Source organism: Salminus brasiliensis, chromosome 23 (genome assembly GCF_030463535.1).
Source record: "Salminus brasiliensis chromosome 23, fSalBra1.hap2, whole genome shotgun sequence".
Taxonomy (NCBI): Eukaryota; Metazoa; Chordata; class Actinopteri; order Characiformes; family Bryconidae; genus Salminus; species Salminus brasiliensis.
In genome coordinates, this window is record NC_132900.1 from 8,372,125 (window position 1) to 8,387,659 (window position 15,535).

General features: G+C 39.3%; 1 protein-coding gene across 1 annotated transcript; it reads left to right on the forward strand.

Moving 5' to 3' along the window:
* Window positions 1-1,853: 1,853 nt before the first annotated feature.
* spmap2 (sperm microtubule associated protein 2) lies at window positions 1,854-9,468 on the forward strand. The gene is made up of 7 exons (XM_072668964.1): window positions 1,854-2,156; window positions 2,770-2,864; window positions 4,784-4,845; window positions 5,626-5,689; window positions 6,559-6,685; window positions 7,359-7,512; window positions 7,977-9,468. The coding sequence occupies exons 2-7, from the start codon at window positions 2,803-2,805 to the stop codon at window positions 8,216-8,218; spliced, it is 711 nt and encodes a 236-aa protein (XP_072525065.1). The 5' UTR covers window positions 1,854-2,156; window positions 2,770-2,802; the 3' UTR covers window positions 8,219-9,468.
* Window positions 9,469-15,535: the final 6,067 nt, after the last annotated feature.

Genomic DNA, 15,535 nt, shown 5'->3' on the forward strand with positions numbered 1-15,535 from the left:
TGCGTTTTTGTAGCTAACTAAAAATGCCAACATGCTAACGTCAGCTAGATCAGCCAACAAAACTACACTTGTGTGTCTTAACTCACTTCTCTCTTCACACACTTAAAAGCCAGCAGTGTGAATCTATTGCTGCGTTCCAGTAGAGCTCCTAACTTTCTACATTTCTGATCGGAAAGTCAGGATAGTGTTTTGAGCTTTGAGTGTATGATGTCAAATGGTGGTAATGGACCACTTCTCCACTTTTAAATGAGATTATAGTTATATATATATATATATATATATATATATATATATATATATATATATATATATATATATATATATCTTTTATTTTATTTTTTTGGTGCACAATATGTTTATTGTTTTATATGTCTATTCATATGTCTGTAAGTTTTCTTGCTTAGACAAAGCAAACACAATAGCCATATTTTCCTCATCCTTCTCAAATGTGCATATTAAATAATGTCATTCTGAACTCCAAGCCAATTCCCAGTTCTGAGCCAAAATAAATGCAGAAAAAAAATCGAAGATCCATTTCTGAAGACCCTTACAATAAAAACTCTATGAAAACTTGTCCTTTTCTGTGCAGAACCATCTGGATAAACATCAGCATGATCCTGATGCTCCTTTTGAAGCCATATGTTTTGGACTCGCTCGGCAGCGCCCTCTAGCGCCTCAACAAATCAGAGGATATTACCAAGCAGTGCAGGTCATTTGAGCAAGTTCTCGGGTGATGAAATCTCCACACTGACTGGGGAGATCCAAGCAGCCACAAACCAGTCAAGACAATTCCCATCACCCCATCAACCGCAGGGTCCAGTGGAGACAGTGACTCAGTGCCCGTAGCAGCTGGTGTGGATCTGCCCCGCTATCTCAGTTCAGTCAGTGTGGGTTGCAGTCATTGACTAACCTTCCCCTGAGCTTGTTTTAACTGTCTCACTTTTGCCCTTTGGCCTGTAATATCATTATAGAGGCCCAGCCCCGGTCTCCATCTGCCGCTGTGTCCTGTTGCCGCGGGTGCGTGTGTGTGTGTGTGTGTGTGTGTGTGTTCTCAGAGCAGCACGACTGATGGATAGGGGAAGGACAGACTGACCCGCGTTCACGTTTCATCTCGGTACAGTCACCTCTAGTGGACGTGACTGGCATGGCTTGCGTGGATGGCGCAAAGACGTTTCAATGGGCTTGTCTGCGTTTGGATGGAAGAATGGTTATAATATTAATATTAATATCAAAGCCCGATTTTTAATCATAATAATAATAAATAATAAAATTATTATTATTATTATTATTATTATTATTATTATTATCTCTTTTCGTGTATATACTTTCAGACTAATAAATCTAATAAATAAATAAAATAATAAATCGCAAAAGAGTGTGAAAGAACAGACATAAATAAAAAATATATATATAAAGTTATTTTTAGAACTGTCAGCAGAAGCCTGGCGGATCTCAGCAGACAAAGAAATCCCAAACTCCAGAGCCTAAAAACAGAAATATTCCTACTACTGTATTATTTTGCTATTCAATAAAATAACACAGGGAGCCAGAACTTAAATCGTGGCTTCATCTCAAATCGTCTTATAGTGCACAGAGTGTACTAGACAGACCTGGAAATAAGGACCCCTACACCACATCAGTGGTGTTATGATACTGTCTTCTCGTTGATGGCTGAACATTGCATGGCGCGATATTGAATATATATAGTCCAGCATTTGGCTGTTGCAGCTTTTATGGCCTACCTTTATAGTGCACTATGTAGGAAGTAGGGGCTCGTTTGAGACGGAACCATCGTCGACCCCACGATGGAACGCGCCGCGTCTCTTGTTGCCATGGTAACGAGTGACCGTACCCCCACTCGCCTTAGCAGGCAGGCTAACAATACAACATGGCTAGCTAGCACTAACTACTGTTTACAGAGAAATATGGAGAAGTGATTCGGTTTCCGAAGAAGTTTAAAACGTAGCTAGTTTATACTATATTACTTGTTTACATGCGAAGACTTAATTTTATTTAGGCTAGCCAGATACTTGTTAGCTAAATAGCTAGCACTAGCTAGCTACATATTTACCTGTGACCCTCTGCGGACTGACACTCTAGCTAAAGAAGCTAGCTAGCTAGCTAACTAGTAATATAGCTAGCCTACTTCCACTAAGGTAAGGTAATATTATAAACTAGTTTATAGCCATTTAGCTAGATTTACTTTGTGTGATTCTTGTGCTCATTCAATTATTGTGATTTGTACAGAGTAAGTATGTGTAGCTAAGTAGCTATGTAACCCATAAAACGTCTGTTTGTTCAACCTAAAATCATTATTTAGCTCAAATTTGCTTTGTATGAGACAGTATTTTAGTCTACACAAACAAAAGCAGCAGTTCACATCAGTTCAGACCTCAAAAACACGCCAAATCAACATCAGGCCTGTTCCTGTGTAATATTTGTACAATGTAATATTGAGGAAACTACCACTATTTAGTCAGTGTTTAATGAACTAACTTAACCCACACATTTATTTGCACAGATCAATTCCAAATCAATTCAAACTCCACCTCCAGTTTTCGACAAAACGGACCACCTTTAATAATGCACATTGATTTGCTGTGCACCTCCTCCATTACAGGGCAATTATTGCAGAACATTGTGTCTGAAAGCTCAGAGGGCTCCTGATTAAACCACTGGGCCGTCCAGAGTACATGTTTCAGGGTTCATTTGCTTTGATTAGTCTTAGTGGTAAGGCATACAGCTTAATTCAGTGTGTGTTCCTCTCAGGTGTCTGGCCCTACTGCAGGCCTCTGCTCTTCCATGGCAACCCGCATTGACCGACTCGCCCAGCCTAAACCCAACCTGCTCAAGTTCCCTGACAGGTTAGCCTCCAGTCGTCGCTGTAGTTGTTTTTTTAACCACTCCCCGTTTAAGAAAATGTCAACCATCTTCCTTCAGGTTTTATGAGGGGGTATGGACCCTTTTCAGATTTCCGGGTTCTCACTTATGTTGGTTTCTTTTGGTAATTTCGTTTTCAGCCTAACCAAAACAAATGGCACAGTCCAGCTGTAAGGTGTTTTACTGTCTTCCTCAGTGCCACAACTCAACACAAGCAGCCTTGCACTTGCTAAGATCTAAATAGATCCAGGCTGTTTGAAGGGTGGAGGTTTCCAGTGATTGCTGGTGTTCTGTCAAATTGCTACAGCGAACAATTGATTAATATTTGTATAGAAATAGGACACATTAGAAATGAGATACGAGGAAGGTCCCTAAGACAACATGTGCCTTACGGTCATGTTTGTAAACTCCTGGCAGGCTAACCGAATGTGATTTTACCTGCTTCATTGCTCTTTCTCTTAATGGCTTCGGGTCTGAAAGGGGTCCATTGCTTTGCCTTTCTTATCAGACTACAAGCTGTTCTAAGTGTGTTTTTAGTTGTATAGATATTACATTGATGGCATTGAAAGGCTTGGCAGTGACATGATGTCCAAAAGACGCCCCGAGGCTCATGACCACAGGCCCTGTGCAGTACCTGATAGGGTCAAAAGGGAGTTTGAATGAAATAACATTAGTCTTTAAAGTGGTTCAAATATAGGGTTAACTGCCAATAAATTGATTTTTAGTATAATAAAAAGGTTAAAGTATTGCCTACAGAAATCCACAGTAATGAGTAATTTGTAGAAAGTAGGCATGTAGTAGAAGTAGGAGTACCACATGAAACTCAAAAATGCAAGTTTTACCATTTTAATATTGCATAATTTGACATAAATAGTATGTTTGGTGTGTAATAAAGTCAATAACCTGTCAAACATGACACCATAAAAATTTTAATTTACAGTGAAACTTTAACTTGAAACTTGGTGTAGTGAACACTTCATTTCAATATTTATAGCATCATTTAAAAACTGATGGAGCAACATTTTTGGAGCACAGCTTTGGAATTCTGGAATTCTAAACCCAGTGGTGGTTTAGCGGTTAGAGCTCCGGGCTATTGATGACAGGGATGTGGGTTTGTTAGCCAGGCTCGGCAAGCTGCCACTGTTGGGCCCTTGAGCAAGACCCAACAAGGCCCAAGGCGCCGCAGCAATGACTGCCCACCGCTCCAGGCATGTGTGCTCACTGTCCACTGTGTATGTTTTACTGGTGTGTATGTATGTGTTCACAGCACGGATGGGTTAAAGGCAGAAGCCAAATTCCATCTGTGTCACAAATGGTAAATATGGTTGTCTTGGCTTACTTTAATCAAATTTAATGAAATGTTTTTTTCATGGAAAATAGGCCCTGGGGAGGCCCTGGGCAAGTTGGCATGAGAGAAGCTTTGTTTGCAGACAGCAGGGAGAGTTAGCAGTATAGGCTTGTACCAGCCATTACACTCATCAGAACACAACCGATGTTGTTCTTCTAATTTCCTCAAGGGGACATTTGGCTTCTGCAGTAGCAGGGAACACTGGTCACCAGGTACTCATAAAAATGAGTATACATGCTATACATGCATAATTGTATACATGCTTCAGTGACAATAAACTGGAGCATTTAGCACCCGAGGCAGTGCCTGAAGCACTTAGGTTTGGTTCAGCTGTTCTGATTTATGTTACTCTTTACATTTTGTGTGAGTTTGGGGTCATTTGGTCTTTTATAAATTTGTAAATGAAGGGACAGATTTTGGACTTTATGCACCAGTCAAACCTCTGCAGCAGCCTTTAGAGTGCATCTCTTGGATTCAGTGACTTGTTGGAACAGTATTCGTAAGGAATCTGCCTTCTGGCATGCTTATTATGTGGTTTCTCTCATGTATTTGCAGACGCTCTGTGTACTGGTTGGATCAGCTTCCAGCTAAGTCAAACAGCTCCACCACTGCCTTTGGTAACGTAAAGCATGACACTGTTTTAGCCACACTGAGAATGTATGACTCTTGGTTGTTTTAAGGTACTTTTAAAATGATAACAAATGGCTGATTTACCCTAAAGGATTCTGATCAACAGTGATGTTTAGTCTTAAATTAGTTAATGTCTTTAAAGAACTTAAAGTCTATGTGCTAACTTCAAACTAGATTGATTAAGGAAATTGATTTGACTAGATTGATGTTTTACACATTATCATTTGAATTAAAATTAAATGGAAGATTTACTTAATTTGGGAGTGTGGGACATGTTTATAATTAGAACTGTTTGTGGATTTTATGCAGTTCTAAATCAGAAGTAAAATATATATATTCATATTTTTATTAAATTAAAATTTTAATTACTGAAATTACATATTCTAGAGAAAATCGCTATTATATGTAATTGACCATAACTTAATAAAGTAAGCACAAAAAAATAAAATTAGACTTAATTATTTAATGTAAAATTTAAAGTGAATGTCAGAATCAGGAGGCGAAGATACTTAATAATATTGTGTGGTGGGAGCTCTTTAGTTAATATTGTGTGTATAAATTGTGCCTAAAATATACATCAAGCATTATTAATAGTGAACATTTAATGTCATTAGTATTATTAATCAAAACTGATTCAATAAAGATATTATTATACACAAAAATTATCTGAGAGATGCAAAATTTAACCCCAATTCTAGAATGACCCATATATTAAAAGACGTCTATAAAAGATGTTTTATATGCCGGTTATCTGTGTTTCTCTGCAGATCTGACTCCACAATGGTTCCAGCTTACACAGAGTAAAAAGCTCAGTACTCAGTTGGACAACAGGTAACTGTCCTATAATGCCAGCATTACCAGAGTTTCAGCATCAGATGGATGATTAGATTTGGCCAATTTGATATATTCTATCAGTTTATTCATTTAAATAATTTAGATTAATAAACATAAATGCATGTAGAAAACAAACCCGCATAGCTGAGTTGTAGTGGAACTTACATGAGTTGCACTTTTACTGTTGAAACATTCTGCTTACTAGATAAACTGGGAATCCTGGGGTATTTTGTTGCGTCTGCACTGTAAGCTCAGTGAAGGCGGTCTGAGACATGCTTGGTCCAGGAGAAAGGGACGGGCCTACCAAATAAGTAGGCGAGTCTGGCTCAGACTCTGGCCTTTACTGCGCTGACTCTTTTTGACAATTCTGTCTATGTTTTAATAGAATGGAAGGGAATGAAACCCTTCATGTTTTCTACTGTCATTAAAAATTACCTGATTACCTGGGATCTTGGTTTTGATCTAATTTATCGAATTTCCTGGGCTGCCCAACGTTTTGCATGGTGCATGGTGTGATGCTGTGATTTCTTTCCATTACTTGAGGCTATTAAATTCCCACGGATGAATCCTCTAATTACAAAAAGGTCATTTGAGCTTGGGTGCATGCAGAACATAAGCCCCTCCCATTTACCTTCTAACTTCACTCTGATAGGATGCACCCAAATGCCTTGTTTTAATTAGGGGCATTGCTTTCCATTATAGATTGTCATCAACAGACCATTGGCAGAGAGGGAGTAATACCATTCTAAGTGTAATACACACCTCTGAACAGGCTTTTTAATTTGACACACTGTATTGCAATTGTTTTATATATCTCTCTATCTCTCTCTATCTATCTATCTATCCATCCATCCATCCATCTACAGCCGCTCTCCTGAATGGAAAGTGAGTGCAGCAGCATTAAAAGCTTGTCCCTCTGAACGAGTGTGTGCACTTGCTCTACCCCGCATGCCTGCAGATGGCTGGCAGCCTGATCGCCCCCTGCTGCCCATAGTGAGTACTGTTACTGTTTACTGTTACCCTGAGGTGAGTAGTAAAGTAGTAATATTTAATACTAATATTTACTAATATACACTATATGTACAAATATTTGTGGACACCCCTCCTAAGGAGTGCATTCAGCAACTTTAAGCTGGACCCAGATACATATGCAGATACATACGCAGCTTGTTTAGTCCTTGTAGAGAAGTACTGCCAATAGAATAGAACTCTCTGGAGCAGACAAACATGACCCTGTAGTCAGACGTGCCCTAATGGCAGACGTGGACTGGTGGGGCCCCCATATCACTGGAAAATGCTTCACAAAGCAAAAACTAGACCCCAAAACAAGCAGCAGCTGAAGATGGCTGTAGTACCAGATTGCATGCAGACTACACAATGAAGCCATAAAATCCAACCATTGCTGCCCCCATGCGTTTTGTTTGTATGTGGTGTGACGTTCTCTCACAGTCCCGGAGCTTCTGATACCCATACACATATCTGCCTGAAGTGGACGCTGATGAACCCTCTCCTGATAAAACTGTCAGTTTCTCACTATCACTGTCTCTCAGGGTCCTGAAACTGTATCTGTTTCTCAAATTGATTTAAATAATTACTTCTGATCATGTCATAGTATAGGCAGTTTAGTACACCTCTGTCTCAAGCCTTCTCTCTCTCACACACACAGTTAAATAAGACAGTAAAAACAGCTATGGCGAACACCCGGATCTGCCAGTTAGCACAACCCAAGATGTCATGTTCAACTATGACTCAGACATGCAGCAGCTCTGAAATCTCCCTGTCCTCTGCCAAGCCCTCCTCTCGCACGCACATCCTGGCAAGTGAGTTCTTGTCTTTACCCTCAGTTAATTAGAGTAATTTAACAGGCGTGTAAGGCATTGTGCTGTTGCTTAAGATGTGATAGAACTACTCAGACCTGTTTATAAATCTCATGTCACAGTTAAATATGCTACAGTACCTCAATCTAATATTTTTTAAGCTGACTTGACAGCACTTTTGGTAGGTATTGACCACTGCATATGATCTGCCTGTCTAGACAACACAATATTCTTTGTTGATCTTTGCCCATTTTTCCTGCTTCCAACACATCAACTTCAAGAATTAATTGCTCACTTGCTGAATATCACAGAATATCACACTCTTTAAAATGTGCTATAGTGACCAGATAATCAGTGTTATTGACTTCACTTTTTTACCTCTTTTGAATGATATTCTGAAGCCCAGAAGTATGTCTCTTTTCCTCATTTTCTCTTCCTATCCCCCCAATTTTCTATCCCTTTCTAAGAACCTAAACAGCACCATCCACAGTACTCTCCAGACAGGCCTGTTTCATCTCCTGTGACGAGGTGTGTTCTGGAGGCTGTAGCCAGTGAGAGGCTGGAGATGCTAGCTACGCCCAAACCCCGGAAACCTCTGTTTGAGGGATTTGACCCTTACAAAGTGAGTTCAGCTGCTCGTGCTGCTACTGCCTCCCCCAGGCTACAGGAGCTGGCCCTGCCCCCAACACGCAGGTGCAGGACAAAATGAAGAAGGGATGGATTGATGGAATGTATGCAAGCCTGTAGCATGGCTGTTTTTGTTCTGTATACAAGTTCTACAAGTTTGGTTCATTGACAGTAAACTATGACTGCTAAGCTACTACTAAACACTACAGTTAAGGATTAACTCCAAAAACATCCAACAAAATAAACAACCAACCGATTTAGTGGGCCCACCCTGCCAAGAAACACTACAGTCGAAGATTATTGTATTTTAATACTTAACAAATTAAATACAATTGTGTTATATGCATAAACCTACTCAATTAATAGGTTTATGCATAAAACATATTTTACAGCAGCTTCAAATGTGCTCCAGTATCTAAAACTATCAGTTTATAATTGTAAGCTGCCTGGTAGTCATGTGCAAATGCTTATCTTCACTTAAATAGTTCTTAAAGTGACAGTTATCTTATCATTTAATAGTTTTGCACTGCAGCGTCTTTGGAAACTTAAAAACGTGTTCTACTGCCATTGCGATACTTGGAGGAAAGCCGAAACTGAAAATAAAAGCAATTGCCAGTTTCTGATTGTCTCTGCAGGTCGGCCCACTGTTTGGCAATTTGTTAAAAGTCTCTAGAACTTTATTTGTTTTTCTAATATGAGTTAGTAAAGAAAGTTGAGTTGTCATTTGTAAGATATCGGATTCAACCTTTTCACAAGTACAGAAACTTTACTTGATCAGATCTCAAGGCTATCAAGACAGTGCACATTCAAAACATCTGATACTTCTGGACTAAAACTCACAATTGCCGCAGGTGCAGAATTCACAAGGTCTAACTCAAACAAAGCACTAAAACATGGGCAAACAGCTGTAAATGACATAATACTGCACACCTGTGAGAACAAAAATGCCTTATATGAAATCAGGCAACGAAGATGTTGTTAACAGTAGAACAAGGACAAGAACAAGGGCAAGATCTTTTAGACAATCCTTCCTGAGCTGTGGACCAAGATGCAAGGCCAGCTTTATGACTGTAACACTTGTTAGACTGTCAGTAAACTGTCTCTAAACATGTTAGCGTAGGCATATACTATACAGTGAATATGGTAAATGATTCAGGCGCATTAGTAAAATTATAAATTATATTTAAAGTGATGAGCATGAAAATCTGAAGAGTAAATTAATCTGTAAAGTTCCAAAATATATTCTTCTAAAGATACATTTGATTATAAATGTGTATTTTACACTACTACTACACAAGCCAAATGCTACCGTTCCAATAACACTGAATAAAATGTAACTACATGGTTTATGAAGTGAAACGGATTCAAGTAGTTTTTGCCCTGAAGATAAGCACATTCCATAGTTTGAATTATTACCGTATATTGTCACTATGTGAGTAACGTACTCCAGCAGGAGGCAAAGTAAGAATTTACATTCAACATGTGGAGTAAAAATGTACAAAATCCAGGTGATCCAGCCAGATTATAAAAGAATAGGATATAATAGAGTAAGCTAGTAGATAATAAGATACTGTGGACTGGCTCAGTACAGTGTGCGCTCTTTTGCTTTGTGTGAAGAGCATGTAGAATGAATTCAGTGAATCTCAGTGAATCTCTCAGTTGAAATTTGCTACTTGGAACTTGGAAAATCCAAAAACAATGAGTTCAAATTGAAATCAGCATACATCCCTTCATTTGTAAAATGCCTTGTTCCAAACCAGGCATTATTGAACATATATACACACACACACACAAATAACATAAAACATAAATATTGTTAGCTTACCAACACCTCAGTAAAACAACAGTAAACTGAAATATAATTCAGCTAAACAAGTAGCTAGCTACACTATATTGCCAAAAGTATAAACATACAATGCAAAGCGTCGGATGCAGTGGTGTATAGCATGCCGCTACTGGACTCTAGAGCAGTGGAGACGTGTTCTCTGGAGTGACAAATCATGCTTCTCTGTCTGGCAATCTGATGGCCGAGTAGTGATTTGGCGGTTGCCAGGAGAGCAGTACTTGTCTTGACTGCATTGTGCCATGTGTAAAGTTTGGTGGAGGGGGGATTATGGTGTGGGGTTGTTTTTAAGGAGTTGGGTTCAAACCCTTAGTTCCAGTGAAATTAACTCTTAATGCTTCAGCATACCAAGAGATTTTGGTCAATTTCATGCTCCCAACTTTATGGGAACAGTTTGGGGATGGCCCTTTCCTGTTCCAACATGACTGTGCACCAGTGCACAAAGCAAGGTCCATAGAGACATAGATGAGCAAGTTAGGTGTAGAAGAACTTGACTGTTCTGACCTCAACCCAATAGAACATCTTAAGGATGAATTAGAGCGGAGACTGCGAACCAGGCCTTCTCGTCCAACATCAGTGTCTGACCTCACAAATGCGCTTCTGGAAGAATGGTCAAACATTCCCATAAACACACTCCTAAACCTTGTGGAACGCCTTCCCAGTGGAGTTGACGCTGTTATAGCTGCAAAGGGTGGCCTGACATCATACTAAACCATATGGATTAAGAATAAGATGTCACTCAAGTTCATATGCTTGTGAAGGCTGGTGAGTGAATACTTTTGGCAATATAGTGTACGTTGGCTACAGAGTTCAGGAAATTCCCCCCACTCCACAGAGGAAGTCCAAGGTAGTGGACATGAAAAAAATAAAAAAAGGAAAGGGTTTACCTGGATAACATTGGGTAAGTGAGTAAAGGTTCACTTAGCAAGTGCAAGTTAGCACTGCATGATTGTCTAGAACCGGACCAGCTAGCTTTCCCTCATAATTAACAAAGTTGTTGAGCTGTTCCACCAACTATTTATTGGTGCAATGCATACTTTCATTTGTAGTGTTCTGTGCCCTAACACACATTCCAAAAAGCTTGTATGTTCACCTTGTAGTTCTTTGTGGTCTGATCCTGTCACAACATTTTTTTTTTACCTTCAGCCACTTCGCATGCAAACAAAACTATGTTCTAGCTTAAGAAATACTTAGCATTCATGTATATTGTCCATGCCAATACAATTCAAAATACCAGACATTTTACTTGAGCTTGAGGCCACAGCTACATTGTTATAGCTTTTTTAAGAGCCAGTGGTAGCTATCCTGCTACCAAAGCCTACCTTCTTGCAGAGTCTACCTCCAGTTTTAAAACCATCTCTATGACTCTATGACACCTGGTAACTTCATGTGACTAGTATTTGGACTGTATCCTGATGAGATTGTATCCACTTGCATTTTACATACTGTAGTCAAATGTGTCACCAGGTTAGTCTGACTGAAATCTGATATCAATTTCCAGCTCTAATTTGGAAGGGTTTTGGTTATTGAAAAAATTGCATCTTGGAAGGACTCCCACCTCCTGAAGTGATTTGAGTGATCGGATTTGTATGTGGTTTAAATGCGTCTTGGGTGCGATTACATTTGCACTTTTATGCGGTTTGACATTATCTAGATATAATCCTGATACTCAATATGCATGAAGTGACCTAATGTTAATGGGGTCTATGACTTCTCGTGGTCGTAGAAAACCTAGAAAGAAGATCAGGGACAGGGATAATTTTATTTACAAATAATGTTGAATTATTTAATAGTCATTAGGCTATGTGGTACATAAGCACGAATTCTGAAACACACAGCACTGCATATTCTAATTTCCTGGTCACGATGATCATTATAATTTTGCAGTCACTGTCTTGTGTCATGTCAGCAATCTGTAACTTTTTTCTATTTAGTCAGCCTTTTTTAAACTCTAAGGAAAATTAGGTTCTATTTATTGATCTAGGAACTACGATTTTTATGAACTATATACAAATTCTTTATCATGTAAAAGATTTTCTATGTGGTTCAAGTCTGGCAACTGTGATGGCGACTCCAGAGGGTTTCCAGTGCCAGAGGAAGCAAAGCAGCCCTAGACTATCACCAAGTCCTTTTCAGCATATTCATTCAACATCTTCCTTTAGCCACATCGCTGATCTATAGACCTGAAAAGTTCCTTCAGCGTTGGTCTATCTAAAATAGGCAGAGTATAAATAATGTAGTATAATACTAACTCTCAAAAACATAACTTTTATAATAATAACTCTCAAAACAGCTGAAACAGCAAATGCTTTATTATTTAGTCTTCCTTTACCTTTTTTACATACAGCTTACGTTCTTTTAAGGATACTCACTCCAAAATCTGCTGTGAGATTTTTTCCATAACTCTAAAGTTTATTCTAACAGATTTTTTAAGATCTGGACTCTGGGGTGGTCAGCCCATTGTTCTGAGACCACCAGCAGCTTAAGCAGGGTGATTTGTATTTTGAGTAAACCAATTGTTCTCTGTTGTTTAATGAGAAGGTAATGCCACTAGTGTTTATGAGGTGATTGCTAATTGGAACATAATGAGGAACGAGCTGCTTTAACCCCCCACAGCATCAATCTGATAACTTAAACTCTGCTTATGATTAGGTTTAAAGTACAGATGCTACCTCAGGTGGTACATTTGAGCGCTTCATAACCCCTTAAGATCAGCACTTAAAGACCTGACTATATTTTCAGTCCTTTGACTCATGCTGGTAAGGCAGTTTATGAAACAACGCAAAGCTCATAAGCTTCCACCTAGTGATGGAACAAGAATCAAATATATTCAATCAGTAAAGTAAATAACAAGCCGCTTGTGCATAAGAAACTACAGGGTTGAGGGTAAATCAAGTTCTTTTTGAACCTAGTGAAGCACTAGTGAAGCCAAAAAGCACTTCACTGAGGTCTTTATAAGTCAATAAGGCAACTTTAGCTAGCAGGCCTCCTGTGGACCCTTAAGAAGTCTTAGAAATAGTATTTAGAGTAGACCTGGACCACACATCATACAAAGCATAGCTTTTTAGGACAAGGTTTAACCCCTGTGTAGAAACCCTTAAGATCATAAAATATCTAAAAAAAAAAACATGTCAATCCATATCACACAAATATAATATTATTATTAATATTATTTCATTTATTTAATATGTAACATTGTAAACAAGACATTCCTTTTAAAAACCACTAACTTGCATGATCTGTACCATCCATAATTTCCTGTCATTCCATATCAGTCTCTTAGATTGTTGTGAGTTTAAACTGATGGGGTCCCAAGGCTCGTTGACCCTGTTTACATTCCACCTAGTCACAGAACTATTTGCTTAGCACACATTTACATTGTCCACACCAATGCAAATCAAAATGACAGCTTCATTGAGCTTAAAGCCACAGCTACATACTTTAGTAAAAAATAGTGGTGCCAATCCTGCTACTAAAGCCTACCGTCTTGGAGTTCAATTCCGGTCTTAAACCTAACCTATGACTCTATGAACCCGTTTACACCTGATCACTTCATGTGACTAGTATTTGGATTGTATCCTGATGAGACTTTAGCCACATGCATTTACGCTCGGTAGTGAAATGCGTCTCTGGGTTAGTCAGACTGAAATCTGTTGCTGTGTGGGATGTAATGTGCAAATTCACTCATTGCACTGCATTATTATTATGGGTGTTTGGGTTGTAATGGGAGAGTTTTGAACTTTTGGTTGTAGAATGCTTCTTGGAGAAATGGATGTATTTACACTGCCATAATGTGGTTCAAAGGCGTCTCAGACTACCTCCTGGAGTGGACTGGGTGATCAGATTAGCATCTGTTTTAAATGCGCCTTGGGTTTGCTTACACTTATTAATACTTATTATTAATAATAATTATTAGGTGTAAACAGTGTCATTGATGTGCATGGGCAGCAAAGGCTGACCTTTCTGGTCTGATCCCACAGAAGAGCTTCTTAGAGCACACTGCTGATAGTTTTGGCTTGTGGAGTCTAGTATTTATAGATGAAGCTGCCTTAATAAACCAGTGGGTGGGATTTTTCGATTGGCAGAAAACATCATATCAGAAAATGCTCCCATCAGATGTATTGGAAAGATACTTGGATAGCATTAATGACTTTAGCAGGGTAATTATAGGGAAATGAGGTGATAGAAACGTTTTCTGTATGAAAAAATATGTATATTAACAGGAAGCTGAGATTGCGTGGAAAATGGAAAAAAGGAATTACCATGAAAATCACATAAAACATTCAGTATGTTGAGACACATTGATTTACATGTTGCTGTTTTACACTGTTCAAATTATAAGATCCCTGAGCAACCTTTGGGGGTTCTCCAATTTGAAACGGTGGAGGAACCTTTGAGAAAGCTTTTTAAAAGAAAGTGGTTCCTTCAAGGTTCCTCAAAGCACCTTAAGAGGTTCCTCTACAGTTTCAAACTGAAGAACCTTCAAAAGTTCTTCAAGGATCTTATACTTTTAACAGTGTAGGGACACGCTGCCTGCTGGGGAAAGCAGGTTGGATGAACTAGTGGACATATCTAGTGGAACTGAGGTAGGTGACATTTGTAAAGGGTGAAATACTGCTGACTGTTGATTCTTTGGCCGACCTGACCTCAGACTGCCCAAATAAAATCCAACAGAAGAAAACTACAGAAATATAGTTTGTAAAATCTCTCCACAGAAAAGACCAATATCATATTTTTCAGAGTAAATTCATCACAACTATAATCAATAGTTGGACAGAGGCTTTAATTGCAAACCACCCTGAATAACAACACCTAAAAGTTTCCATTAAAAGAATTTCATGTGAAATTGTTTGAAAACATCAGTGAAGTTCCCCTTTAAGGCTTTAGCTTTATTAACAAAGAAGTTTGGACGCTCCACTGTTGTCCCCAACCATGTCCCACACCGTCCTGCCATCTGCTGAGCATACAGAATTAGAAGAAGCTAGGCTAAACCCGGCTAGCCTGGGATCCACGCTCAGTTCTGTGATCATGATGAACCTTCCCAATTCCCAATTCTTCTGGATTAATCGCTGGAAACCTGAAGGAATGTAGGCAAGCAATCCCGCATGATGCCACGAGCTGTTCAGGGAATAATCCGTGCGCCTCCAGGCCACCAGAAACGACGCAGGAAAGTTCAGGCGTCTCCAATTGGGCAGGAGAGTGGCAGCTCTGCGCTCCAGCGCGTTAAAAACGAAAGTCCTTGGCGCAGCCTATCGGATCTGCCCAGAGCTTCACGTGTGCTGTGTTATGAACTGGTTGTAGTAGGAGGGAGGGCTTAAAGGAAGCAGAAGTAGGAGGTGTGCGTGGGATCAGTGGCGTGCAGTCTGATAGCAGAAGCAGTCCACAAGTGCATGTGGATGGTAGCAGCACCAGGCAGACGGGTCACCTGTTGCACTGAATGTATGTGCTGGAGGTTCCTCAAACGTCTACCAAAGCCAGCAAAGCAACCAAGAAGGAGCTTTGGGGAATCAGCCTATTTTCATATGAACTTATCATTTAGGCACTAAAGTGGGTCAC